The 27434-nt window shown below is 47.1% G+C and overlaps 3 protein-coding genes across 4 annotated transcripts; 2 read left to right on the forward strand and 1 right to left on the reverse strand.

Moving 5' to 3' along the window:
• Nucleotides 1-824: 824 nt before the first annotated feature.
• On the forward strand, nt 825-20107 carry LRR1 (leucine rich repeat protein 1). 2 transcript variants are annotated; one of them, XM_058665367.1, is made up of 4 exons: nt 825-1133; nt 7556-7657; nt 11774-12495; nt 19825-20107. In XM_058665367.1, the coding sequence occupies exons 1-4, from the start codon at nt 945-947 to the stop codon at nt 20063-20065; spliced, it is 1254 nt and encodes a 417-aa protein (XP_058521350.1). In that variant the 5' UTR covers nt 825-944; the 3' UTR covers nt 20066-20107. The 2 variants fall into 2 exon arrangements, with proteins under 2 accessions (XP_058521350.1, XP_058521351.1); XM_058665368.1 differs by having other exon boundaries at nt 834-1133; nt 7559-7657.
• Nucleotides 20108-22973: 2866 nt separating this feature from the next.
• On the reverse strand, nt 22974-24225 carry RPL36AL (ribosomal protein L36a like). Its single transcript, XM_004584796.3, has 2 exons — nt 24153-24225; nt 22974-23429 (listed from the first exon to the last, which is right to left on the reverse strand). Exon 2 carries the CDS (start codon nt 23391-23393, stop codon nt 23073-23075), a length of 321 nt encoding a protein of 106 aa, XP_004584853.1. The 5' UTR covers nt 23394-23429; nt 24153-24225; the 3' UTR covers nt 22974-23072.
• A 113-nt stretch (nt 24226-24338) lies between these two features.
• MGAT2 (alpha-1,6-mannosyl-glycoprotein 2-beta-N-acetylglucosaminyltransferase) lies at nt 24339-26902 on the forward strand. The gene has a single exon (XM_012926862.2). The coding sequence runs from the start codon at nt 24842-24844 to the stop codon at nt 26183-26185; it is 1344 nt and encodes a 447-aa protein (XP_012782316.1). The 5' UTR covers nt 24339-24841; the 3' UTR covers nt 26186-26902.
• The last annotated feature ends 532 nt before the right edge of the window (nt 26903-27434 follow it).

The raw sequence follows: 27434 nt of genomic DNA on the forward strand, positions 1-27434 counted from the left end.
AACCATGTGGGAGACCCGAAAGAAGCTCCTGGCTCCTGGCTTTGGATTGACACAGCTCTGGCCATTGCGGATGCTTAGGGAGTGAACCAGTGGATGGAAGATTTTCCTATCTGTTTCTCCTCCTCTCTAGATACCTGACTTTCCAATAAAAATAAATAAATCTTAAAAAAAATGTTCAAGCTAGCAAACTCTCATCCCCCTCCCCTTTTTATAACTCTCACACTCTTTTCCTGTGACTCCATTCAGCTTAAAGCAGATCAGGTTGGTGACAAAACCAGCTTGAGGGTAAATTTTATTAGTGTGCTGGTAACAGTAAAGTGCAGTAAGTGTTCAAAGGATCTGTTGCTTCACACACAGTCCAATAAGGACAAAAACTTTGGATACATTACAGTAAGTCAGATCTAAATATTTCAGCTGTTAAAACTAAGTGAACCAAAAAAAGAAAAAAAATAAGAATACTAAGTAAACTGAGACAGGGCAGTGGTGGCACAAGATCTCCAAAACCGATGTTGAAGCATGAGTTTCTCTCTTTTATTAAAATTGTTGCCTTTCTAAGCTCGCGGGGGCCTGAAGTGACTGGGAGACAAGGAGCAGAGCAAATCCTAGGAATCCGCCCCAATCAGAACAGCTGCCGCCCGCCCCGCGCGCTGTGAGGGAAGGACCGTGCGCCCCCGGCGAGCGCCGGCTTCCACCGGTACTCTGGCGGTCTCACCTCGCCGCACCCCCCTCAGCAAGGACTCAGTCCCGCAGAGAAACTGAGGCCAGCACCCCGCCGTGGGCCTCGGAGGACACGCACCTGGGCGGGCCCGAGACCTCACCTCGACGCACGGGCAGGCGCAGCCGCGGGCAGCCTCTCCGCCCGAGGACCCCGGCGGCCGCGCGCGGGAGGCGGGAAGAGGGAAATCTTCAAAGTCGAGGTCCAGGCTCGTCCTGGTTCGGGCGCGATGAAGTTGCACTGCGACGTGGAGGTGGTGAGCCGCCACTTGCCCACCTTGGGCATGAGGAACCGGGGCAAGGGCGTGCGAGCCGTGTTGAGTGTTTGTGAACAGACGCCCAGAAGTCAGCTGCCCGGCCCGCGGCGCGCCTGTCTGCTCGTCTCCACCCTGAAGGATAAGCACGGGACCCGCTATGAGGTTCGCGGACGGGGGCAGGCGGTGGCCGGGTGGGAAGGGTCCAAAGCTCCGGAGAAGGCAGCCTCTCGTTCGCTGCCTGCCACTCCGGGTTCGCGGACAGCAGCCCCGCCCCTTTAAAAGCCTGTGAGTTTCGGCCGGTCTGAAACCGCTGCAAAGGAAACGCTCGATTCTGCCTGCCACGGTTTGTAAACATCTCGGAGATGATGGGAGTCGGTAGGCCAGGTTAGTTCAGCAACGAAATAGCGATGCTTTGAATTATGAATTACTGCATTCCACCCCCGTCTGCCTCGCCGCCTTTAGAGTATTGATTGCCCTGGGTTCTTAAGGTTCACAGCATTTTAGTATTTGCCGAGCAATAGTAACTTCTGTGCAGGCTCTTGGAAGTTTAGAAACTATTTAGGGCCCAGGATTTGTAACGTTTCCTTTTCCTCCATTAGCAGCCTCCGTGGTGTTTTTGTGAAAATGACTGGAATACCTTTGTGTCCACAAGCGAGATGGTGCTTCACCACGCCTCCTGCCATTGGACTTCTGGGTGGATTGAAAGGGTTTCTAGGATTATTTCCTTAATGATGTTATGTTCCACGGTGAACATGCTTAGTGGAGGAAATGAAATGCTACTGTCCAATTAAGAAGCGTTAGGTGTTTGACCAAAGTAATGGAAAGCCTAAATGTTTCCGTGTGCCTGACATCATTGATGACACTTTTGGAATGGAAAGAAAATTTGGAGGGCCTGGTGTGGTAGCCTAGTGGCTAAGGTCCTTGCATCACATGCGCTAGGATCCCATATGGATGCTGGTTCATATGCTGGCTGCTCCATTTCCCATCCAGCTCCCTGCTTGTGTCCTGGGAGAGCAGTTGAGGACGGCCCAAAGCCTTGGGACCCTGCTGCTGTGTGAAAGATCTGTAAGAGGCTCTTGGCTCCTGGCATTTGATCAGCTCAGCTCTGACTGTTGGGGCCACTTGGGGAGTGAACCAGCAGACAGAAGATCTTTCTGTATCTCCTCTCTGTAAATCTGCCTTTCCAATGAAATAAATGAATGTTAAAAGTAACACTGGAAATCCCAATGTATTGTGGATTAGAAACTATTAGGTGACAGAAGCAAGCTTGCAACTCGATTGGCTCTGCATTTCTCTTCCCATAAACTCACTCCTTTCATGCCCATTGCAGGTACTGCTGATTTTCCTCTTTATTTTTATTTTTGTTTATTTATTTATTTATTTATTTTGAAAGGCAGATTTACGGAGAGAAAAGACAGAAGTCTTCCATCTGCTGGGTCACTCCCCAAATTGCAGAACTGAGCTGGTACGTAGCCGGAAGCCTCCTCCAGGACTCCCCCATGGGTGCGGGGTCCCAGGGACGTGGGGCATCCTCTACTGCTTTCTCAGGCCACAAACAGGGAATTGGAGAGAAAGTGGAATAGCTGGGACATAAACCGGCACCCATATGGGATGCTGGCACTTAGTGGTGGAAGATTAGCCTGTTGAGCCTCCAGGCTGTGCCCACTGCTGCTTTTAAAAGCCTGCAGTGCTGTCTTTCTTAAAGCTTCTACTGCAGTAATACATTAGTGGGAGTTCAGATCTCCCATGTGGGTAACAAAACCCAGTTCATTTGTACCGTTACTGCTGCCTCTCAGTGTCTGCATTGCAGGAGTGCTGGGTCAGTAACCAGTGCGGATGTGGGATGTGGATATCTTAACCACTTGATTACATGAATGTCTAGTTCCCTAGTGTGTTTTTAAGATGGATTTTGTTTTTTGAAAGAGTGACAGAGATCCTCTGTTTGCTGGTTCACTTCCCAAGTGGACACAACATCTGGGGCTGAGCCGGGCTAAAATCAGGACCTGGAAACTCCATGCAGGTGTCTCACGTGGGTGGCAGGATTCCAAACACTTGGACCATCGTCCACTATTTTCCAAGAACAGGACAAAGGCATGTAGTTGGGAGGAATGCAGGTGTGTCCCAGACAGCAGCTTCACCTGCTGTACCTTAGTACCAGCTCCCACTGTGGGGTTCTTAAGCAAAATTTTGTTATGAACCATGAAGCTTTAGCCGCAGCACTCAGGACATAGTAAGTGCCAAATAAATCTACATGGATTTAGATGAGTTAGGTGATGCTAGCCCTGGATACTGGAGCCTGAGTATTGGTGCTGCATGACAGCGGTGCCCAGGGACTCTTGTTAAACCCTCTGCTTTGCTGCCTCGCGAATTTAGCTTCATCTATAACTCTGACTCCTAAATCTTGTTATTAGCTAGTCCTTTTCCTCAACTTTGAACTTGAATTTATTGCCTATTGGAAGTCTCTTGAGTTTGTATTTATCTAAAACACATGAACAGCTGTCTTCCATCTCTGGGCACCTGCACAGCCAGTCTGACCAGATCAAACACAGAATCCCAAAACCCCAGAACATCCAATGCAGTTCTGCTACATAGGTGGCAGGGAGATGAGTTACTTGAGCAATTGCCTGCTGCTTCCCTTGGCGTGTCATACCAGGAAACTGGATGTGGAATTGCAGCCAGGACTCCAACTGAGCCACTGATTCAGGCTGGGAGTGTTTCAACTGGCATTGTAACCACTGTGCCACATGCATTCCCATGGAATTTTTTTTTTTCAGATTTATTTATTTTTATTGGAAAGGCAGATTTTACAGAGAGGAGATACAGAAAGAAAGAGCTTCCAACCGCTGGTTCACTCCCCAAGTAGTCGCAGTGGCCAGAGCTGAGCTGATCCGAAGCTTGGAGCCAAGACCTTCCTCTGAGTCTCCTGTGTGGGTGCAGGGTCCCAAAGCTTTGGGCCGTCCTCGACTGCTTTCCCAGACCACAAGCAGGGAGCTGGAAGGGAAGTGGAGCAGCCAGCATATGAACTGGCGCGCATATGGCGCCCAACACATGCAAGGTGAGGATTTAGCTGCTGGTCACCCCTGGAAATCTTACCATGGATTGTTACTGCATTGCAAATCCACAATAACCATAAAAGAATTTTCTTGCCACATCCAAATCTTTTCAGACAATATTTTGCACCCACATCCAGAAACCATAAAGACTGCATTCTCACCTCCAATATATTAGTGAATCCTTTCAAGTCAGCCCGCTAAGTATGTATCATGTTGTGGATTTCTTTCCATCCCACCTGAAGTTTAAATCGCCCCTTCCTGCTTGTCTGTTAACGGATCGCCTTATTTCTGTTCTCTCGGTTCATCCTCCCCTCCCCCTAGCGCTGATGCTTCATTGCATACACTTAAGGGATTTTTTTTTTCCAAGAATATGGGCTGGGCCTGGTGCAATGGTCTAGTGGCTGGATCCTTGTCTTTCATGCACCAGGATCCTATATGGGCGCCGGTTCGTGTCCCAGCTGTTCTGCTTCCCATCCGGCTCCCTGCTTGTGGCCTGAGAAGGCAATCAAGGACCCTGCACCCACATGGGAGATTCAGAGGAGGCTCCTGGCTTTGAATCAGCTTAGCTGTGGCTGTTGCAGCCGGTTGCAGAGCGAAGTGAGCCAGCAGATAGAAGATCTTTTTCTTTGTATCTCCTCTCTGTGTATCAGCCTTTCCAATAAAAATAAATAAGCCTTGGGCCTGGCATGATAGCATAGTGGTTAAAGTCCTTGCCTTGCGCGCGCCAGGATCCCGTACGGTCACTGGTTCTAATCCCGGCGACCCCACTTCCCATCCAGCTCCCTGCTTGTGGTCTGGGAAAGCAGTCGAGGATGGCCCAAAGCCTTGGGACCCTCCCCGTGGGGGAGGCCCAGAAGAGCTCCTGGCTCCTGGCTCCTGCCTTAGGATTGGCATAGCTCCAGCCGTTGCCGTCACTTGTGGAGTGAACCATTGGACGGAAGATCTTCGTGTCTGTCTGTCCTCCTCTCTATATCCGCCTTTCCAATAAAAATAAACAATTCTTTCAAAAAAATAAATAAGCCTTATAAAAAATAGAAAAGAAGAACATGGGCTAATGTGGTTAATTTTTTTATAAGAGATTTTGTGTGTTTGTTTTGATTTAAAGAGATCCACTGAGAAGGAGAGACAGAGAGGGAAAGAGCTTCTATCTGCTGGTTCACTCCCCAAATGGCTGCAAGAACCAGAGCTGAGCCAATCCGAAGCCAGGAGCCAGGAACTTCTTTTCCAGGTCTGCCACACGGGTGCAGGGTCCCAAGGCTTTGGGCCGTCCTCGACTGCTTTCCTAGGCTACAAGCAGGGAGCTGAATGGGAAGTGGAACTGCCGGGATTAGAACTGGTGAACATATCGGATCCCGGCATGTTCAAGGCGAGGACCTAGCAGCTAAAGTCCTCACCTTGAACACAGTCCAAAGCTGTCGTGCCGGGCCCCCATGTGGAATTCTGGTGCTTGAAGTTGGAGGATTGGCCTGTAGAGCCATGGTACTGGCACCTAAAAAAAGAGTTACTTTTTTTATTTGAAAGTCAAAGTTACAGAGAGAGAAGGAGAGACAGATTTTTATCGGCTTATTTACTCCCAAATGACCAGGAGGGCTCATCTGGAGCCAGGAGCTTCTTTAGGGTCTTCTAACATGGGTGCTGGGGCTTAAGGAGTTGGCCGTTCATCCTCCTCTGCTTTCCCTGGCACATAGGCAGCAAGTTGGTTCAGAAGTGGAGCAGTAGGGACTCAAAGCAGTGCCTTTATGGGGTATCAGTACCACATGTAGAAGCTTAACATGATATGCCATGGCTCCAGTCCCATGACATGACTATTTTTAAAAATACTTTTATTTGAGAAAGATATCTCTTCCGTCCACCAGCTCACTCTTCAAATGCCCACAGAATAGCTGCAGCTGGAATTCAGTCTGGGTCTGTCCTGTGAGTGGCAGGGACTCAACTACTAGAGCAATCACCAGCCGCCATGTAGATACATGCTGACAGGAAGTTCAGATCACAAGATGGGCTAAGACTTGAAGCCAAAAACTCCAGTATGGGACGCAGGTGTCCCAAGTGGCTTTCTAGGCACTGTACCAAATGCCCACACGCTGAGGAATTTTTTTTTAAGGATTTATTTATTTATTTGAAAGGAAGAGTTACAGAAAGGAATAAGCAGAGGCAGAGAGAGACCTCTCCCATGTGCCTGCTCACTCTATATGGCTGCTGTGGCCAGCACTGAGCCGAATCAAAGCCGAGAGCCAGGAGCTTCTCCTGGGTTTCTCATGTGGGTGCAGAAACCCAAACATTTGGGTCATTTTCCAGTGCTTTTCTAGGTGTATCATTGGGAACCTGGATTCAAAGTAAAGTAACATGACTCAAAGTGGCACCTAAATGCGATGCTGGCACTACAGGTGGTGGCTTTACCTGATATGCTACAACACTGGGCACATTTTATTTATTTATTTATTTATTTTCCCATCTTGAAAGCCAGAATAACAGTTGTCCCATCTGCTGGTTTTCCCCTGAGGCTTGCAGCAACCAGGATTGGGGCCCAACACAATGGCGTAGCAGCTGAATCCTCACCTTGCACGCACTAGGTTACCGTATGGGTGCCGATTTATGTCCCAGCTGTTTCAGTTCCCATCTGGTTCCCTGCTTGTGGCCTGGGAAAGCAGTCAAAGATGACCTGAAGCCTTGGGACCCTGCATCCGTGTGGGAGACCTGAAAGAAGCTTCAGGCTCCTGGCTTCAAATCAACTCAGCTCTGGCTGTTACCGTTTGGGGAATGAACTGGACAATGGAAGATCTTTCTCTGCATCTCCTTCTCTTTGTAAATCTGACTTTCCAATAAAAATAAATAAATCTTCAAAAAAAAAAATGAAAGCCAGAATCTCATACTCAATCCAGTTCCCATGTGGGTGGGAGGGACCCAGTCACTTGAGCCATCACCTTCTGTCTCCTAGCGTGTACGTTACAGAAACTAAAATCACAAGTACAGCCAGGCTTTACACACAGCTACGCTCTTAGGGAATGCAGGTGTCACCAGCACATCATAATTGCACCAAATGACCACCTCTGAAAAAGTGCTAGAACACCCGCAATTAAAGGGCAGAAAAACAAACCCAAGCCTGATAAAGTAACTGGCACATTTTAGGTTGTTATAAATATTGCAGGGCCTGGCATGGTAGCCTAGTGGCTAAAGTCATCTCTTTGCATGCACTGGGATCCCATACAGGCCTTGGTTCTGGTCCCAACGACCCTGTTTCCCATCCAGCTGACTGCTTGTGGCCTGGGAGAGTAGTGGAGGATGGCCCAAAACCTTGGGACCCTGCACTTGTGCGGGAGACCTGGAAGAAGCTGTGGACTCCTGGCTTCAGATCAGCACAGTTCCGGCTGTTGTGGCCATTTGGGGAGTGAATCAGCAGACGGTGAATCTTACTCTCTGTCTCTCCTTCTCTATATATATCTGACTTTCCAATAAAAAAAAATAGGTCTTAAAAAAAGATATTATTGCGTGACACTATCTGGTTTAATCTCTTTTTTACCCATTGATTTTAAGCAGCTGAAGGAGAATATTGAGCAATTCTTCACCAAGTTTGTAGATGAGGGGAAAGCAACTATTCGGTTGAAAGAGCCTCCTGTGGACATCTGTTTAAGTAAGGTATGGTATTAGAAACATTAGTAATTAGAAACATCAGTAATTAAGATGCTTAGCTGTGTTTTCTTTTTCTTAGATTTATGACTTATTTCTTTACTTTGGTCCCAGTGTAATGACTCAATGGCTGTTGCAAGTGCTGGGATCCCATATGGAGCCAGTTCGTGTCCCAGCTGCTCTACTTCCCATCCAGCTCCCTGCTTGTGGCCTGGGAAAGCAGTCGAGGATGGCCCAAAGCCTTGGGACCCTGCACCCGTGTGGGAGACCTGGAAGAAGCTCCTGGCTTTGGATCAGCTCAGCTCCAGCTGTTGCAGCCATCTGGGGAGTGAACCAGCAGATGGAAGATCTTTCTCTCTGACTCTTCTTCTCTCCATAAATTCTAGTCTGTTTTTCCAGTAAAAATAAATAAATATAAAATTTTAAGATTTATTTATTTTTCTTGGAAAGGCAGATTTACACCCTCCGCTGCTCCCCTCTGCTCTTCCCTCTCGCCACTGCCCTGGTCCTGGGCACAGCTGCAGGGAGCTTGACTGGAAATGGAATAACCAGCATGCACACACACCAGCGCTCAGGGGATGTTAGTACTGCAGGTGGTAGTGGTCCAAAGGTGGTCGCTTAATTTGCTACATCACAGTGTGCCCTCCCTCCCTGCCTGCCCCCCCATTTGATATTTTAACTACGAGGCCAAACATTCATTCCTACAAACCACATACCATTTAAAAAAAAATAATTAATAATTTTAAGGCAAAGTGATAGGGAGAGAAAGCAGTCTTCCTTTCACCTTCCACTGGCTCATTTCCCGAGTAGCCACAACATTAAGGGCTAATCCAATCTAAAGACAGGTGCAAGGAACTCCATTCAGGTCTTCTGCACGGGTGACCCAGGTCCCAGCAGGCCAAACATCATTCACTGCCTTTCCAGGCACATTGTCGAGAAGTTGGATAAAAAAAACTTGGCAGTTCCAGTATGGGATGTTATTTTCACAAAGAGTGCTTTAACCTACTGTGCTAAAATACTAGCCCCTTGTCTTATAATTCCTTTTTTTCTGTGAATTTTTTAAAAAGATTTATTTGGGCCCCAGTGCGATAGCCTACCAGCTGAAATCCTCGCCTTGCACACACTGGGATTCCATATAGGCGCTGGTCCTAATCCCGGCAGCTCTGCTTCCCATCCAGTTCCCTACTTGTGGCTGGGAAAACCAAGTCGAGGATGGCCCAAAGCCTTGGGACCCTGTACCCACACAGGTCCAGCCGTTGCGGCTGCTTGGGGAGTGAATCATCAGACAGAAGATCTTTCTGCCTCTCCTGTCTGCTATATATCTGCCTTTCCAATAAAAATAAAATAAATCTTAAAGAAATGTATTTTTTTTTTTAAAGATTTATTTTTTTTTTATTACAAAGTCAGATATACTGAGAGGAGGAGAGAGAGAGGAAGTGGAGCTGCCGGGATTAGAACCAGCGGCCATATGGGATCAAGGCGAGGACCTTAGCCACTAGGCCACGCTGCCGAGCCCAAAATGTATTTGTTTTGAATGTCAAAGTTAACCAGAGAAAAGGAAGAAGGAAGGGAGTAAGAGTATCCCTCTGCTGGTTTACTCCCTAGATAAGACAAAGTCAAGAGCCAGGAGGTGCATGTTCCATGTGGGTGTCAAAGGCCCAAGCACTTGGCCCATCATCTTTTTTTTTTTTTTTTTAAGATTTTATTTTATTGGGCCCAGCGGCGTGGCCTAGCGGCTAAAGTCCTCGCCTTGAACGCCCCGGGATCCCATATGGGCGCCGGTTCTAATCCCGGCAGCTCCACTTCCCATCCAGCTCCCTGCTTGTGCCCTGGGAAAGCAGTTGAGGATGGCCCAAGGCTTTGGGACCCTGCACCCGCGTGGGAGACCCGGAAGAGGTTCCAGGTTCCCGGCTTCGGATTGGCCCAGCACCGGCCCGTTGTGGCTCACTTGGGGAGTGAATTATCGGACGGAAGATCTTCCTCTCTGTCTTTCCTCCTCTCTGTATATCCGGCTTTCCAATAATAATAAAATCTTTAAAAAAAAAAAGATTTTATTTTATTGGAAATTTGGATATATAGAAGAGGAGACACTGAGAAGAAGATATTCTCTCTGCTGATTGACTCCCCACGTGGCCGCAATGGCCGGAGCTGTGCTGATCCGAAGCCAGGAGCCTGAAGCTTCTTCCAGGTCTCCCACGCAGGTACAGGGTCCCAAGGCTTTATGCTGTCCTCAGTTGCTTTCCCAGGGGCCACCGGGATTAGAACCGGTGCACGTTTGAAATCACAGCACATACAGTGTGAGAACTTTAGCCACTCTTCCACCACTCTGGGCCGTACTTGGGCCATCTTCTGCTGCTTTTCCCAGGCCTTTAAAAAGAAGCTGGGTCAGAAATAAAGCAGCTGGGACTTGAAGCAGCACCAGTATAGTATACCAGGCTCGCAGGTGGTGGCTTCACCCGTCACGCCAGCCCCTGTCTTACAGTCCAGCCCAAAATTCTTCAGTGCTTTCCCTCCTACTCTTTCCTTTCTGCTTACATCCAGGCTTACTTACAGTCTACCGTATTTCCAGTCTTTCTCTTCTCCTTAGCTCCCATTTGCCTGCAAGATCACTAGTCCTGTAACTATACACGGTAGCTTCCAAAGTATCCTCCAAGTGTTACCTGTTTTTCGATGAGATGCTACTTTATCGATAATTTCTCCATCTCACCCTTGTCCTGTGTGTTTTCTGGCATCATGTTTCAGGAAGGATGTCACTGTGTGTGACTCACTGTGTACATGGCACCCTAGGAACAGTACACAGCCTCCAGCATGTCCTGCTTCAAAGGTAGTGCAAATTTTGGTTGGTTTATCTTTAAGCCCAAGTCTCACATGAAACCTATCTTATTGTATAATTTTTTGGTTCTGCCTTTGAACAGTTTTATTCACCACCTATAGAGAATAGTTTTATTTAAAATATGTATTCGTGACATAATTTTTCCTTTTTTTTTTTAAAGATTGATTGATTGATTTTTTTTTAAAGAATTATTTATTTTATTACAAAGTCAGATATACAGAGAGGAAGATCTTCCGTCCGATGATTCACTCCCCAAGTGAGCCGCAACGGGCCGGTGTGCGCCGATCCGAAGCTGGGAACCTGGAACCTCTTCCGGGTCTCCCACGCGGGTGCAGGATCCCAAAGCATTGGGCCGTCCTCGACTTATTGCCCAGGCTACAAGTAGGGAGCTGGGTGGGAAGTCGAGCAGCCGGGACTAGAATCGGCGCCCATATGGGATCCCGGGGCGTTCAAGGCGAGAACTTTAGTTGCTAGGCCACGCCGCCGGGCCCAACTTCCATTTTTTTTCAAAAACCTTTTATTAATGTTATGTTTATTGAAAGGTAGATGCATAGAGAGAGGGAAAGACAGAGCTTCTATTTGCTGGTTCATTCCCCAGATAGATATAGCTACAGCGGCTGGACCAGACTGCAGCCAGGAATCAAAAGCTTTCTGTGGGTCCCCCACAGGAGTGCAGGGTCCCATGGATTTGGGCCATATTCTGCTGCTTTTCCTAGGCTTTTAGGAGGGCGCTGGATTGAAAATGGGGCAGCCAGGACTCAAACCAGTACTCACAAGACACTCGGCTCTCAAAAAGTTTACATTGAGGTTTAGTCCAAATGCTAAAATATTTACATTTTTTAAAGATTTATTTATTTTATTTTAATTGGAAAGCCAGAGAGGAGGAGTGACAGAGAAGATGATCTTCCATCCGATGATTCACTACCAAAGTGGCCACAACAGCCGGAGCTGTGCCAATTAGGAGCCAAGAGCCAGGAGCTCTTCCGGGTCTTCCACACAGGTGCAGGGTCCCAAGGTTTAGGGCAGTCCTCCATTGCTTTCCCAGGCCACAAGCAGGGAGCTGGATGGGAAGCGGGGTTGCCGGGATTAGAACCAGCTGCTACATGGGATCCTGCGTGTTCAAAGCGAGGACTTTAGCGGGCAGGCCACTGCACCAGGCCCTGAAATATTTACATTTTGCATCCAGTTTCAGTTAAGTGATTGTATAACCTTCATATATAATTCTAGAGTTAGCATGTGTGTATTTTCTAATGTATAGTATGTAATTGCACAATCTCTTTTCATTTATTCAGGCCAATTCCAACCATTTAAAGGACTTTCTTTCAACTGTGAGACTGGCTCATAGAGGCTGTAATGTTAATGTACAGCTTTCAACACTTGCGCCAGTAAAGGCTTCTGAATTTGAAAAATTTAAAACTAAAATGATTATCACATCCAAAAAGGACTATCCTCTCAGCAAGAGCTTCCCATGTTCCCTGGAGCATCTTCAGACTTCTTACTGTAGCCTTGTCCGAGTTGATATGCGTATGCTTTGTCTCAAAAACCTTAGGAAATTAGACTTGAGTCATAACCATATCAAAAAGCTGCCAGCTACGATTGGAGACCTCATTCACCTTCAAGACCTTAACCTGAATGATAACCACTTGGAGTCGTTCAGCATAGACCTGTGTCAGTCTACACTCCAGAAGTCTCTTCGAAGCTTGGATCTCAGCAAGAACAGAATCAGAGCGCTGCCTGTGCAGTTTTGCCAGCTCCGAGAGCTTATCATTTTAAAAGTGGATGATAATGAATTGATTCAGTTTCCTTTCAAGATAGGACAACTAACAAACCTTCGGTTTTTGTCAGCAGCTCGAAATAAGCTTCTGTTTCTGCCAAGTGAATTTAAAAATTTATCCCTTGAGTACTTGGATCTTTTTGGAAATACTTTTGAACAACCGAAAGTCCTTCCAGTTATAAAGCTCCAAGTGCCATTAACTTTGTTAGAATCTTCTGCACGGGCCGTACTTGGTAATAGGTAAGGTTTTAATAGTTATAAGGTGTGGTCTTTGATACCAACCTAGGTTTGTCACCAGGTTGTTTCTTATCATAGCTTACATACTTCATTCAACTCTGCCCAAGTGTCATTCCAGAAAGTTCTTTTTTTAAAAAATTTATTTATTTTTATTGGAAAGGCAGATGTACAGAGAGGAGGAGGAGAGACAGAGAAGATCTTCCATTCGATAGTTCATTCCCCAAGTGGCTGCAGTGGCCAGAGCTGTGCCGATCCGAAACCAGGAGCCTGGAACCTCCTCCAGGTCTCCCACATGGGTGCAGAGTCCCCAGGCTTTGGACCGTCCTCGACTGCTTTCCCAGGTCACAAGCAGGGAGTGGATGGGAAGCGGAGCCACTGGAATTAGAACCAGTGCCCATATGGGATTCCGGCCTTCCAGGAGAGGACTTTAGCCACTATGCTTCTGTGCCAGGCCCTCCAGAAAGCTCTTACCTGGCAGTCTTAAAGTTTCATTCCCTAGTCTTTACATGGCTTGAACTGTTTTTTTTGTCATAGGATCTGTTGCTTGGCATGTATGCACACATGTATATGTATATTTACATTTGTATCTGTGTATCTGTGTATTTGAAAGAGTTAGATCTTAGCATACCCTGGGTCACTCCCCAGATAGCCTCAATGGCCAGTGCTGGGTGAGGTCAAAACTAGGAGCTTTATCCAGTCCCAAATTTTGGTGAAAGGGACTCAGACATTTGGGCCATCCTCTACTGCTTTTGTCAGGCTGTTTGCAGGGAGCTGGATTGGAAAGTAGCCAGGGCACAAACCAACTCCCATATGGGAAACACTTTGTAGGTGCCACAACATTGGCTCTGGCATTATATGTTTTGTTTACAATTCGTTTATTTGCCTGAAAAGCAAAGAGAGCTTCCAAACACTGGTTCACTCCTCATATGGCTGTAACAGCTGAATCTGAGCCCATCCAAAACTGGAATCCAAGAGTTAGGAGCTTATTCCTGGTTTCCCACCTATGTGTAGGCCCCAAGCTGCTTTCCCAGGTGCATTATCATGGATCTGGATTAGAAGTGGAGCAGCGGGGTCTCAAGCCAGCGCCCATGTGGGATCTGGATTAGAAGTGGAGCAGCGGGGTCTCAAGCCAGCGCCCATGTGGGATCTGGATTAGAAGTGGAGCAGCGGGGTCTCAAGCCAGCGCCCATGTGGGATCTGGATTAGAAGTGGAGCAGCGGGGTCTCAAGCCAGCGCCCATGTGGGATCTGGATTAGAAGTGGAGCAGCGGGGTCTCAAGCCAGCGCCCATGTGGGATCTGGATTAGCAGTGGAGCAGCGGGGTCTCAAGCCAGCGCCCATGTGGGATCTGGATTAGAAGTGGAGCAGCGGGGTCTCAAGCCAGCGCCCATGTGGGATCTGGATTAGAAGTGGAGCAGCGGGGTCTCAAGCCAGCGCCCATGTGGGATCTGGATTAGAAGTGGAGCAGCGGGGTCTCAAGCCAGCGCCCATGTGGGATCTGGATTAGCAGTGGAGCAGCGGGGTCTCAAGCCAGCGCCCATGTGGGATGCTGGTTCTGCTAACGGTAGATGCGCTTGCATTGCTGCAGTGCCTGTCGTGTATTTTGGACATTGTTGTCAGTTTTCCCCAGTGAAATGCAGGATCCACGTGGGTGTGGATTTTGTTTTATTCTCCACTGTTTTTATACGTTCTAAATTGTAGTGTCTCTTGGTCTATGAATACATCACTGCTTAATATGTATTCAGATTGAGGCTGGGCATTGTAGTATGACCTTATACGTGGGACAACTGCTTTGTGTGTTAGAGTGCCAGTCCTGGCTACGGAACTTCTGGTCGCCCCCTGCTGTTGAGCCTGAGAAGCTGCACATGATGCCTTGAACCCTTGAACCCCTGCCTCCAGTACGAGAGACTGCTGAGTTTCTGGGCCCCTGACTCTAGCCTAGTCATCCCCATCTGTAATGACCACTTGAGGAGGGAACCAGCAGATGGAAGTTGTCTTTTTTTCCCTTTTTTTTTTTTTTCTAAGATTTATTTATTTTTATTACAAAGTCATATACAGAGAGGAAGATCTTCCGTCCGATGATTCACTCCCCAAGTGACTGCAACGGGCCGGTGCTCGCCGATCCGAAGCCGGGAACCTGGAACCTCTTCCGGGTCTCCCAGGCAGGTGCAGGGTCCCAGGGCACTGGGCCGTCCTCGACTGCTTTCCCAGGCCACAAGCAGAGAGCTGGGTGGGAAGTGGAGCTGCCGGGATTAGAACCAGCGCCCATATGGGATCCTGGGGCTTTCAAGGCGAGGACTTAAGCCGCTAGGCCACGCCGCTGGGCCCTCTCTTTCCTTTTTATTACTCTACCATTCAAACAGGAAAACTAATTGATCTTTAAAAAAAATTGAATGAATGAATGCATTTTTTCAAAGTGTAAGTCCCCTTACTCCCAGCATTAGCATTACCTGGAAACTTGTCAGAGGTGCAAATTCTTGAGCTGCACTCAGACCTAAGTCATGGGACTAGGACACAGTTGCTCATTTTTTTTTAAATTGGATAGTCAGATAAATAGGAGGAGAGACAGAAAGATCGTGCGTGCAGTGGTTCACTCCCCAGGCAGCCGCAGTGGCCGGAGATGAGCTGATCCAAAGCCAGGAGCCAGGAGCTTCTTCCCACGCGGGCACAAGGTTCCAAGGCTTTGGCCGTGCTCAACTGTGTTCCCAGGCCACAGGCAAGGATCTAGATGGAAAGCAGGACCACCGGAAGTTGAACTGGTGGCCATATGGGATCCCAGTGCATGCAAGGCAAGGACTTTAACCTCTAGGCTATGGCGCTGGACCCTCTTCTTTGATTTTTTTTTCTTTTTTGAACACTCACTGTAGTTGTTTTCTTGACACTTTTTTTTTTGACACTTTGAACTTGTTACTTATTTGTGTTTCTTGCATGTAGATGTGGAGGTTAAAATGTGAATCAAAAGATAGAAATATTTCTTTTATTTTTTAATATTTATTTATTTGAAAGGCATAGTTAGAGGGAAAGACAGGGAGATCTTCCATCCATTGGCTCACTGTCCAAATGTCTGCACTTGCTAGGGCTGTGCCAGAGCAGAGCCAGGAGCCTGGAGCCTCTTCCCGGTGCAGAGGTTCAACAACTGGGCTGTGTTCTGCCACTTTACTAGGCATGTTAGCAAGGAACTGAATCATGAGTGGTTCAGCTGGGCCTCCTATTGGACGCTGCTGCGTCAGGCAGTGGCTTCATATGCCACACCACAGAACCAACAATCACAAAGCTGACCTCAGGAATATCATGACTCAAAAAAGACATTTTTGGGGCCTGGCGCTGTAGCGTAGTGGTTAAAGTCCTCACCTTGAACGCGTGCTAGAATCTTATATGGGCGTCGGTTCTAATCCTGGCCGACCTGCATCCCATCCAGCTCTCTGCCTGTGACCTGGGAAAGCAGTCGAGGACTGCCCAAAGCTTTGGGATGCTGAACCTATGTGGGAGACCTGGAAGAAGCTCCTGGCTCCTGGCTACAGATCGGCAAAGCGCTGGCCGTTGTGCTCACTTGGGGCATGAATCATCGGATGGAAGATCTTCCTCTCTGTCTCTCCTCCTCTCTATTTATCTGACTTTCCAAATAAAAATAAATAAGTCTTAAATTAAGAAAAAGACATTTTAAGCTTCTTTTTTTTTTTAGATTTATTTTTATTACAAAGTTATATACACAGAGAGGAGGAGAGACAGAGAGGAAGATCTTCCATCCGATGATTCACTCCCCAAGTGACTGCAAAGGCCGGTGCTGCGCCGATCCGATGCCGGGAACCTGGAACCTCTTCTGTGTCTCCCACGCAGGTGCAGGGCCCAAAGGCTTTGGGCCATCCTCCACTGCTTTCCCAGGCCACAGGTAGGGAGCTGGGTGGGAAGTGGAGCTGCTAGGACACAAACCAGCGCTCATATGGAATCCCAGCACATACAAGATAAGGACTTTAGCCACTAGGCTACTTTGCCAAGCCCCAGAATCATGCTTTTTAAAACTTTATTTTAGGCTACTGGCACAGTAACCTAGCAGCTGAAGTCCTCACCTTGAATGCACTGGGATCTCATATGGGCACTGATCCTAATCCTGCAGCCCTGCTCCCATCCAGCTCACTGCTTGTGGCTTGGGAAAGCAGTTGAGGATGGCCCAAAGCCTTGGGACCCTGCACCTGCATGGGAGACCCAGAAGAGGCTCCAGGCTCTTGGCTTCGAATTGGCACAGCTCTGGCCATTGCGGCCGCTTGGGGATTGAGTGATTGGATAGAAGAGCTTCCTAAATGTCTCCTCCTCTCTATAAATCTGATTTTCAAATTAAAAAAAATAATAGGGCCCGGTGCGATAGCGTAGTGGTTAAAGTGCTTGCCTTGTACCTGCCAGGATCCCATAGTGGCGCCGGTTCTAATCCCGGCAGCCCCGCTTCCCATCCAGCTCCCTGCTTGTGGCCTGGGAAAGCACTGGAAGACTGCCCAAAGCCTTGGGACCCTGCAATCATGTGGGAGACCCAGAAGAAGCTCCTGACTCCTGGCTTAGGATTGGCTCAGCTCCAGCCGTTGCGGCCACTTGGGGAGTGAATCATCGGATGGAAGATCTTCCTCTCTGTCTCTCTTCCTCTCTGTCTCTCTTCCTCTCTGTATATCTGACTTTGTAATAAAAATAAAATAAATTTTTAAAAATAATAATAATAAACTGTTTATTTTAAAGGATTGCTGATCCCTACCTTCAGAGCTTCTGATTCACTGGAGTGGGGCTGGAGAACTTCCCAGGGAATACTTCTGCTGCTGTTGCTGCTTCTACTCTCTACCCATCAGGGAACCTTACTCTTAACAACCCCAGGCTTAAAGTTGCACTGTTAACTAGGAGTTAAGAATTGAGTGTTAGAGGCTCTAGCACAGTAGCCTAGTGATTGCGTGCACCAGGATCCCATGTTGTTGCCAGTTCGTGTCCCAGTTGCGCTACTTCCTATCCAGTTCCCTGCTTGTTACCTGGGAAAGCAGCTGAAAACAGCCCAAGGCCAGGAAGAGACTCCGGGCTCCTGGCTTTCAGTCGCCTCAAGTCTGGCTGTTGTGGGCACTTGAGGCATGAACCAGCAGATGGAAGATGTTTGTCTCTTCTCTCTGTAGATCTGACTTTCCAGTTAAAATAGTTATTTTTTAAAAATTACATTTTTTAAAATAAATTTATCTTCAAATATCTTTTTCTATGAGCTTTTTTTTTAAAAAGATTTATTTAGTTTTATTGAAAAGGCAGATGTACAGAGAGGAGGAGAGACAGAGAGGAAGATCCATCTGATGACTCGCTCCCCAAGCAGCTGCAACGGCTGGAGCTGAGCTGATTTGAAGCCAGGTCCAGCCAGGTCTCCCACACGGGTGCAGGGTCCCAAGGCTTTGGGCCGTCCTCGACTGCTTTCCCAGGCCACAAGCAGGGAGCTGGAAGGGAAGTGGAGCTGCCGGGATTAGAACTGGTGCCCATATGGGATCCTGGTGTGTTCAGGGCGAGGACTTTAACCGCTACATTATCATGCTGGGCCCAAGAAATTGCATGTTTAATGACAATGCAGGGGTGTGTGTTTGGCACAGAAGTTGATATAAGGCTTCGTTCACTCATGTTCCATTGCAGAGTGTCAGTTTGAATTCTGCCTCTGCTCCTGGCTGGTAATGCATGCACTGGGAAGCAGCAGGTGTGCTCAAGTACCTGCATCCCTGCCATCCATGTGGAAAACCCAGATTGAGTTTAGGGCTTCTGACTTTGGATTAGCCTAGACCTGACTGTTGCAGGCATTTGTATAGTCAACAAACAATTGAAAGTGAGAGCCCTTTCTGTGCCTCTGTTCTTAAATGAAATAGAAATGACAATATGTGTAATTGCCGGTAACACTGACTCATAAAAGAGTGTCAATTATATTGGCTATACAAGTGCATGTGATGGGCCCAACATGGTAGCCTAGTGGTTGGAGTCCTCACCTAGCATGCGTCAGGATCCCATTGGATGCTGGTTCATATCCCGGCTGCTCCACTTCCCACCCAGCTCCCTGTGACCTGGGAAAGCAGTGGAGGATGGCCCAAAGCCTTGGAACCCTGTGACCATGTGGGAGACCCAGAGGAAGAAGTTCCTGTCTCCTGGCTTTGGATCAGCTCAGCTCTGGCATTTTGGCATCTTGGCGAGTGAACCAGCAGATGGAAAATCTTACTGTCTCTCCTTCTGTCTGGAAATCTGACTTTCCAATAAAAATAAATAAATCTTAAGAAAAAAAACAGTGCATGTGATTTGTTTACCTGGAATTGCAAGTCAGTGTTACCATTAATGACGGAGGAACTTTATTTAGATGTGTATGTATGTATTTAAACTGCAGAGTGATGGAGACAGGGAGCCAGCGAGACAGACACCAGGCTGGGGGACCCCAGGTCAAAGCCAGCATCCAGGAGCTTCAGCAGGGTCTCGTGCATGGGTGGCAATGGCTCTAGTATGTGGACCACCCTGTGCTGCTTTCCCAGGCGCCTTAGCAGGGAGTTGGAGCGGAATTTGAATAACCCAGACTTGAACTGGTGCCCAGATGGGATGCCAGCATTGCAGGCCATTTTTAATCCACTACACCACATACCTGCTCCCTAGGGGAACTTTTAAATAATATACAAAGAGACATATAGGACCAGCATTGTGGCAGTGGGTTAAACTGAAGCCTGCGATGCCAGCATCGCACATGAATGCCAGCTCCAGGCCCAGTTGCTGCATTTCCAATCCAGCTCCCTGCTGCTGCTCCCAGGAATGTAGCAGAAGCTGGACCAAGAGTGTGGGCTCCTGCCAGCCATGGTGGGTATCTGGGTGAAGCTGCTAGCGTCTGCCTGGGCCAGTCCTGGCCACTGGGGGAGTGAACTAGCAGATGCAAGATCTCAGTCTTGCTCTTTCATTCTAACCTTTCAAATAAGCTAATCTTAAAAAAATACAGATGCCTAGGTTTGACCTTAGTCCAACTGGTTCAGAATTTAGAATCTCCAAAAATAAGTACTTATTTGTTAGATATTTGAAGAACGTATAAAGGGAAGATGACTTCTTCATTCATGTTCAGTGGATGATGATATTAAGTAGCGGTGCTGAAAAATAACATATTGAATATATAGATTGTCTTTTAAGTTCGCAATATGCCATACACTGTTTTTGGCATATTTTCCTCATTTCTACTTGATGAAACAGTATGCTCTCATATATGTGATAATTTTTTCTGTCATATGATTCGGTGTCCTAATAATTCCTAATACTTGAAGTTACAAATCTAGTAACATATTGTAACATGTTTTTAAACATTTTTTTCCAACAGGATCCCATATGACTCTCATAATATTCCTTTCCATCTTTGCCAAGATTTGGATACTGCAAAAACCTGTGTTTGTGGAAGCTTCTGTCTACGCTCCTTCATTCAAGGGACTGCTAACATGAACCTACACGCTGTTGCTCACACTGTGGTCTTAGTAGATAACATGGGCGGAACTGAAGCACCTGTTACTTCTTACTTCTGTTCTCTAACCTGTTACGTGAATTCAACTGATACATTAAAGTAATGAATAATGCCACAAAAACAAATTTCATTTACTTACAGATCACATGGGAATTTCTTTGTTTTAACACTGTCAGATTAAAGGGAAGCTTTCTTTATATGTTTACATAACAGGAGGAAAGTGTGCTAGTCTACTCTTAAGTCATTTGACTGAAACTTTAATTTCATTAAAATCAAATTTACTGGTCTCAGCACAATAGCCTAGTGGCTAAAGTCCCAGCCTTGAATGCGCCAGGATCCCATATGGCTGCCAGTTAGTGTCCTGGCTGCCCACTTCCCATCCAGCTCCCCGCTTGTGTCCTGGTAAGGCAGTTGAGGATGGCCCAACACACTGGGACCCTGCATCTGCTTGGGAGACCTGGAAGAAGCTCCTGGCTCCTGGCTCCTGGCTTCAGATCAGCTCAGCTCTGGCCATTTGGAGAGTGATCCAGCGGCTTTCTGTATTTCCTTTTCTCTGCAAATCTTAATTTCCAATAAAAAATAAATAAATCTTTTTTAAAAAATTACTTTTATTATGAGGTTAAGTTTTTTTTTAATCTTTTTTTTTAATTTATTATTTTTACTTCATTAATTACATTGTATTATGTGACACAGTTACATAGGTACTTGGGTTCTCCCCACCCCTCGAGGTTAAGTTTTTAATCTGTTATACTTGTGTGAAATTCAGCCTGAAGTTTTAGGATGATTGTGTGATTATCGCTTAAGCAAATGTTGGTCTACTCAATCACTGTGGTCACGTATGTATATATACGTGTGCGTGTTTTTTTTTTAAACCAACTTTCTTCTATTTATTAATTCACTCCCTAATGACCACAACAGCTGGAACTGGGTCCATTGGTCTGGGTTCATGGTCCCAAGGACTTGAGCCATCCTCCAGTGCCCTCCTGGCCACAAGTGGGACGGTAGATCCAAACACAAAATCAGCACCCATATGGGATGCCAGAGTGAAAGGCAGGGGCTTAGCGTACTGCTTCATGGTCCCAGCCCTTGTCTTCTTTGACTTTGATTAAACAGTAATTTCAGAGGCCGGCACAATGAGAGCAGGCTAATCTTGCACCTGCAGGACTGGCTTCCCATGTGGGCACTAATTTAGGTCCTGGCTACTTCCAGTTCACCTCCCTGCTAATGGCCTGGGAAAGTGGCAGAAGTTGGCCTGCACCCACATAAGAGACCTGGAAGGAGCTCCTGGCTCTCAGCTTCATACCAGCCCGGCTCTGGCTTTTGTGGCCATTTGTGGAGTGAACCAGCAAATGGAAGATCTCTGTATTTCCCTCTCTTTTTCTATAACTCTTTCAAATAACAATAAGTCTTTAAAATTCGAGTTTGGGGGCCAATTCTGTAGTACCATGAGTTAAGCCACTATTTGCTCTGCTGGCATCCTGTTTCAGAGTGCTGATTTGAATCCTGGCTACCCCTCATCTCATCGAGCTCCCTGCTATGTGCCTTGAAAAGCAGTAGAACACAGCCCACTTGGGCCTGTCATCCATGGTCAGAGATGAGGATGGAGCTGCTGGCTCCTGTCTGGCCCTGCCCAAGCCTGTTGTTAAACCATTTTGGGAATGAACCAGTAGATGGAAGATCTCTATCACTCTGCTTTTAAAATACATAAATATTAGAAATTGTGTATAAAAATACACCAATGAGGACTAATACATTCTAAGTATTAGAAGGCAGCATAGGATGGCTCAAGTCTGTGGGCCCTACACCCATGTGAGAAATCTGGAAAAAGCACCAGGCTCCTGCCTTTGGTCAGTTCTGGCCATTTGGGGAGTGAACTAGTGGAAGATCTTTCTTCCACTTCTCTCTGTAAATATGCTTTTCAAATAATAAGTAAAGGTGTTTTCATTTTCTTTTTAAGAATGTATTAGTTTACCTCCAAGATGGGGACCAGGGCACTGGCATAGTGCAGCTAGCTCATCCTTCACTTACAACACCAGCATCCTATATGGGAAATGGTTCATGTCACAGCTGCTACAGTTTTTGCTTAAGATTTGCTTTTTGGGTCCGGCGTCATGGCCTAAGAGCTCAAGTTCTCACCTTGAACGTGCTGAGATCCTATATGGGTGCTGGTTCTAATCCCTGCAGCCCTGCTTCCTATCCAGTTCCCTGCTCGTGGCCTGGGAAAACAGTGGAAGACGGCCCAAAGCCTTGGGACCCTGCACCTGCGTGGGAGACCTGGACAAAGTTCCTGGTTCCTGGCTTTGGATCAGCGCAGAACTGGCCGTTGCACTCACTTGGGGAGTGAATCATCGGATGGAAGATCTTCCTGTTTCTCCTCTCTGTATATCTGACTTTGTAATAAAAATAAATCTTTATCCAAAAATTAATAAATAAATTTGAACCTTCTCACCCTGATTAACTATGTAAAGATTGTAGAGAGAGAAAAAGATCTTACACCTGCTGGTTCACTCCCCAAATTGCCACAACAGGCAGAGATGAGCAGATCTGAAGTCAGGAGTTTCTTCCAGGTCTTGCATGTGGGTGCAAGGTCCCAAGGCTTTGAGTCACCTTTACTTAATAATATCCCTAAGGTCTAAGAGAAGCAATGCTGGCAATTTTGTTATAGGACTTTGCTATTACTGTTTTTAACCTTTTACAAATTCAACTCTTAAATATGTACATATGGGAAAAATACATATAATCTACAAGTTCAGCATCCACTGCATGTCTTCTAACTCATTTATAAAGAGGGACTACTATATTTTTGAAACTAGGAGGAAAATGGTTATATTACATATTTTCCACAATATATAACATCCTGTAACCATAGGACTCATGTTTTGATTATATATACAAAATCCCAAGTCTTAGGAACCAAAGTTAAATAAGGGAGATCTTTTATTCCAAAGAATTTGTTAATTTCCTTAGTTTAGAAACACATTAAACATGAGTCAATAAATACAAAATTTGGGTATGAATACCGCAGTATTTATTTTCCTGCAAATCATTTTTCTATCTTGCCAACATTTTTGCCTTAAAAGTAACAGCCAAATTAATAATAATGCTGAAGTTTAGAACTGGATCACTTGGCCCTTTCTCTTCTTATCTCCTCCCAGTTCGAAATGCTTGCATCTCTTAATGGCCAGCATCCGCTTGGATCTGCAGTTGGGCTCCACGCACTCCAGCCTCAGCACGATCTTCTTTGTGGTTTTGGCCTTCTTCCGGAAAATGGGCTTTGTCTGCCCGCCATAGCCACTCTGCTTCCGGTCGTAGCGCCTCTTTCCCTGTGCGTAGAGGGAATCCTTGCCCTTCTTATACTGCGTCACCTTGTGAGGCTGATGCTTGCCACACTTCTTACAGAAAGTCCTTCGGGTTTTGGGTACGTTGACCATTTTTGTTCAGTAGAAGTGTTTCCCACTTGAAGACAACTATAGCAAGAAATGTAAAAGTAGCAGGCATTAGACATTTTTCCAAGTGCTACAGAATAAATACAGGAAAGCAGCATTCATAGTAATGCAGAAACACAGCATGTACTCATTTAACACCGACACGTGTGCACCTTTCTGGAAAGCTTTTAAATGCAACATTTAGAGAACGATACCCACTAAAAAGCAGAGAGTAACTGTACAGGGAGGCCCGGTACGATCAGTTCTCTATACCAAACGGACTCCCTCGATGCTTAGTTTCCTGAACGCTGCCCAAAAAGAAAAGGCGTGGCGGCAGTTAATCTAATCTCCACGCCGGGAGAAGACTCGATTTCCTACTTCCTGCCCCACACCCACTCGCTCCATTTTTCTAGCTCTCGGGTCCGTCTACGAAGCGTGCAACGTAACAGCTAGTGGGTCTGACCCGCCCAGTTCCTTCTCCCAGGACCTAACGAGCCTGGTTTCACTTTTCCTCTCCGAAAGCCCGTCCCCGTCAGCGGCCCTGAGGGCTGACGTGTCCTTAATCAGCCGGCGTGCCCGGCGGCCCTGCGGCCGCCATGCCTGAGCGTCGCTCCCAGGGAGAGAAGCCGGTTCTCGAACTCAACGAATCCAAAGCAGCAGGTGTCGCTTTCCCTTCGATACAACGGTCTAATCCACTCCCCACCCCCCGGATTCTGAGCAACGCAGGCGCCCGTCAAGACGGTTACAATCTGGTTCTCAGCTTACCGTGGACCGCAGCCTCTGCAGCCCTTGCCTCGCGCCGCTTGCGACCGACAGGAAAGGGAGGAACGAGGCGGAAGTAGGAACTAGACCTGAGCGACAGGACTGCGAACCAATTGGCAGGCGGCCGCGGCGGCCAAGCGCCTCGGGACGCGCCTGGGAAGCGCCAACCAATGGCCTGAGGGGCGGGCCGGAGGGGTGTGGGCCCGAGGGCCGCGGCGTTCCGCGGGCGAGTCGCGGGTTGTCAGAACGGTCGCCGCCGAACTCGGGCGAGGTGGCGTCTCTCGGTCCTGCCGGTCCAGGGGGCCCGGCGTGAGGATGAGAACGCCAAGGACGCAGGGCCGCTGGAGGAGCAGGTAACGGAGCCTGGGTGCGGTGGGGCTTCTTCCGGGACCCGTGGTGCTGAATGGAGAGGACTGAGGCGACGCCAAGCCGCGGCTCCTAGCAGCGGGGTCGCTGCTTGAGCTGCAGCTGCCAGGCGAGGATGTGTGGAGCCCGAGCGGCGTGGGGCAGCTGAGAGAGCCTTCGGGTCCCGGGACCCCTGGGGCCCGATATGAGTTAGCGAGGGCAGCCACGGGGGCCAGTTCCTACCGCTGCAGGCCAGAGCCACGGCCGCCGCCCGCCTGCCCCCTCCAGTGCAGAAGCCGCCAGCTCCTTTCCGCACCCGCCTGCGCTCTCTCCTGGCCCTGGAGACCATGAGGTTCCGCATCTACAAACGGAAGGTGCTAATCCTGACGCTCGTGGTGGCCGCCTGCTGCTTCGTCCTCTGGAGCAGCAGTGGGCGACAAAGGAAGAACGAGGCCCTTGCCCCACCGCTGCTGGACACCGAGCCCGCGCGGGGTGCAGACGGCCGCGGTGGGGAACATCCCGGCGTGTCCGTGGGCATCCGCAGGGTCTCCAACGATTCGGCGGCTCCGCTGCCCCCAGCGGCTGCGCAGCCCGGGGCGGACAACCAGACGCTACGCTACCGGTCCCTGGTATACCAGCTGAACTTTGATCAGACTCTGAGGAATGTAGATAAGGCTGGCACCAGGGCCCCCTGGGAGTTGGTGCTGGTGGTCCAGGTGCATAACCGACCCGAATACCTCAAACTGCTGCTGGACTCACTTAGCAAAGCACAGGGTATCGAAAACGTCCTGCTCATCTTCAGCCACGACTTCTGGTCGACAGAGATCAATCAGTTAGTCGCTGGAGTGGATTTCTGTCCAGTTCTGCAGGTGTTCTTTCCATTCAGCATTCAGTTGTACCCCAACGAGTTTCCGGGCAGTGACCCCAGAGATTGCCCCCGAGACTTAAAGAAGAACGCAGCTTTGAAGTTGGGGTGCATTAATGCTGAATACCCCGACTCGTTCGGTCATTACAGAGAGGCCAAGTTCTCCCAGACGAAGCATCACTGGTGGTGGAAGCTGCATTTTGTATGGGAAAGGGTCAGAGTTCTTCAGGATTATGGCGGCCTTATCCTGTTCCTAGAAGAGGATCACTACTTAGCCCCAGATTTCTATCATGTCTTGAAAAAGATGTGGAAACTGAAGCAGCAGCAGTGTCGTGAGTGTGATGTGCTTTCCCTGGGAAGCTACACTGCCAGTCGCAGTTTCTATGGCATTGCTCACAAGGTAGATGTGAAAACTTGGAAATCCACAGAGCACAATATGGGTCTCGCCTTAACCCGGGATGCCTATCAGAAGCTGATGGAGTGCACGGACACTTTCTGTACTTACGATGACTATAACTGGGACTGGACTCTGCAGTACCTGACTGTCTCTTGTCTTCCAAAATACTGGAGAGTGCTGGTTCCTCAGGTTCCCAGGATTTTTCATGCTGGAGACTGTGGTATGCATCACAAGAAAGCCTGTAGGCCATCCACCCAGAGTGCCCAAATTGAGGCACTCTTAAGTAATAACAAACAGTTCATGTTTCCAGAAACTCTGATTATCGGTGAGAAGTTTTCTATGGTAGCCATTGCCCCACCTAGGAAGAATGGAGGGTGGGGAGACATTAGGGACCACGAACTCTGTAAAAGTTATAGAAGACTGCAGTGAAAAATGTCACCACAACCAAGGCGAAAGGGACAGTCTTCTATTTTTGATATTTGTCCAAACAGGATATACAGTTGAATAAAAGCATTTAGGAACTGGTTTCTGCTTTAATACAACAACGAAAATCTTGTAAAAGGTGTCCAAATACATAGTATTCTTTTTCAGTTGTGTCTGATTAAGATTTAAGGTTGACGTTTTCCTTTTGGGAGTTAGGTTTTAAAGCTCAAATCTGTATTGCTAAAGATTATGTTTATTGTTACAAGGGAAAATTTTATTTAAATTGCATCTATTAATCTTTCTATCTGAAACTTTGTACACTTTTCCACTTTGAAAATTTATTTTACGTACAGCAACATTTATTTTAAAATGTCATAGCAACAAAAAAGTGTTATGAAATCATTTGAGTATTAATGGAACAACCCCAATTTCACTCTTAACAGTTATTAGGAAAAGGTTCGCTGTAATGGCTTAATAATTGAGAAGTTGTTTCTTAAAACACCCTGACGAAACAGTCATTTGTTTGCAGTATTATGGATTCATCTACTGTTGTATTAAGATTTGCCTGTGCTTTGGAACCGTCACAGAACACACTTTGTTTGGAATGTATTTGAGTTTGATAAGACAGTTTAAACATTGTTTTCACTTCAATACAGAAATGCAGTGGTTTTTCTTTTTTTCATTAGTGTTACCAAAATAAAATGCTCATTTTTTGCATAAAAAGTTCCTTAGTCATTTTGCAGAGCAAGTTGTTTACTTGTTGTACTAAATTTTATTAAAGGCATTCTAGAAATATCAAAAGTTAACAGTACCTCTTAACATCTGCTACGTGTACCTTGTATAATTGACTTTAAAGTAAAATTCAGCTCATGACAGCGCATTCCCTTCAGAAGAAACTGTCTTACAGATTAGCCAGGCATAGTTACTGAGCAATCCAAAGCTGCTGTGTAAGCGAAATGCAGTCTAAGTTTTTTTTTGAAGGCCAGAAATAATATAGATGTCGGTGGTGCCAAAGTGAAACTTGTAGTGCCAGCTTTAACTGAACTCATACTTTTTAAAAGGACAAATGACCCTAGTTAGGAAATGGGTTTAAAATTTACTCCATACTTAATGTAAAAATTAAATATGCATTGCATTCAACGAAAAAGCAGGAAAGACAAATTTATGTAAAAGTATTAGTCATTTCAACCTAATGAAAAGATAAATGGCTTCAAAATGATTGCATAAATAATATTGTGGTTGAAAGATGCCTAGG

Source organism: Ochotona princeps, chromosome 6 (genome assembly GCF_030435755.1).
Source record: "Ochotona princeps isolate mOchPri1 chromosome 6, mOchPri1.hap1, whole genome shotgun sequence".
Taxonomy (NCBI): Eukaryota; Metazoa; Chordata; class Mammalia; order Lagomorpha; family Ochotonidae; genus Ochotona; species Ochotona princeps.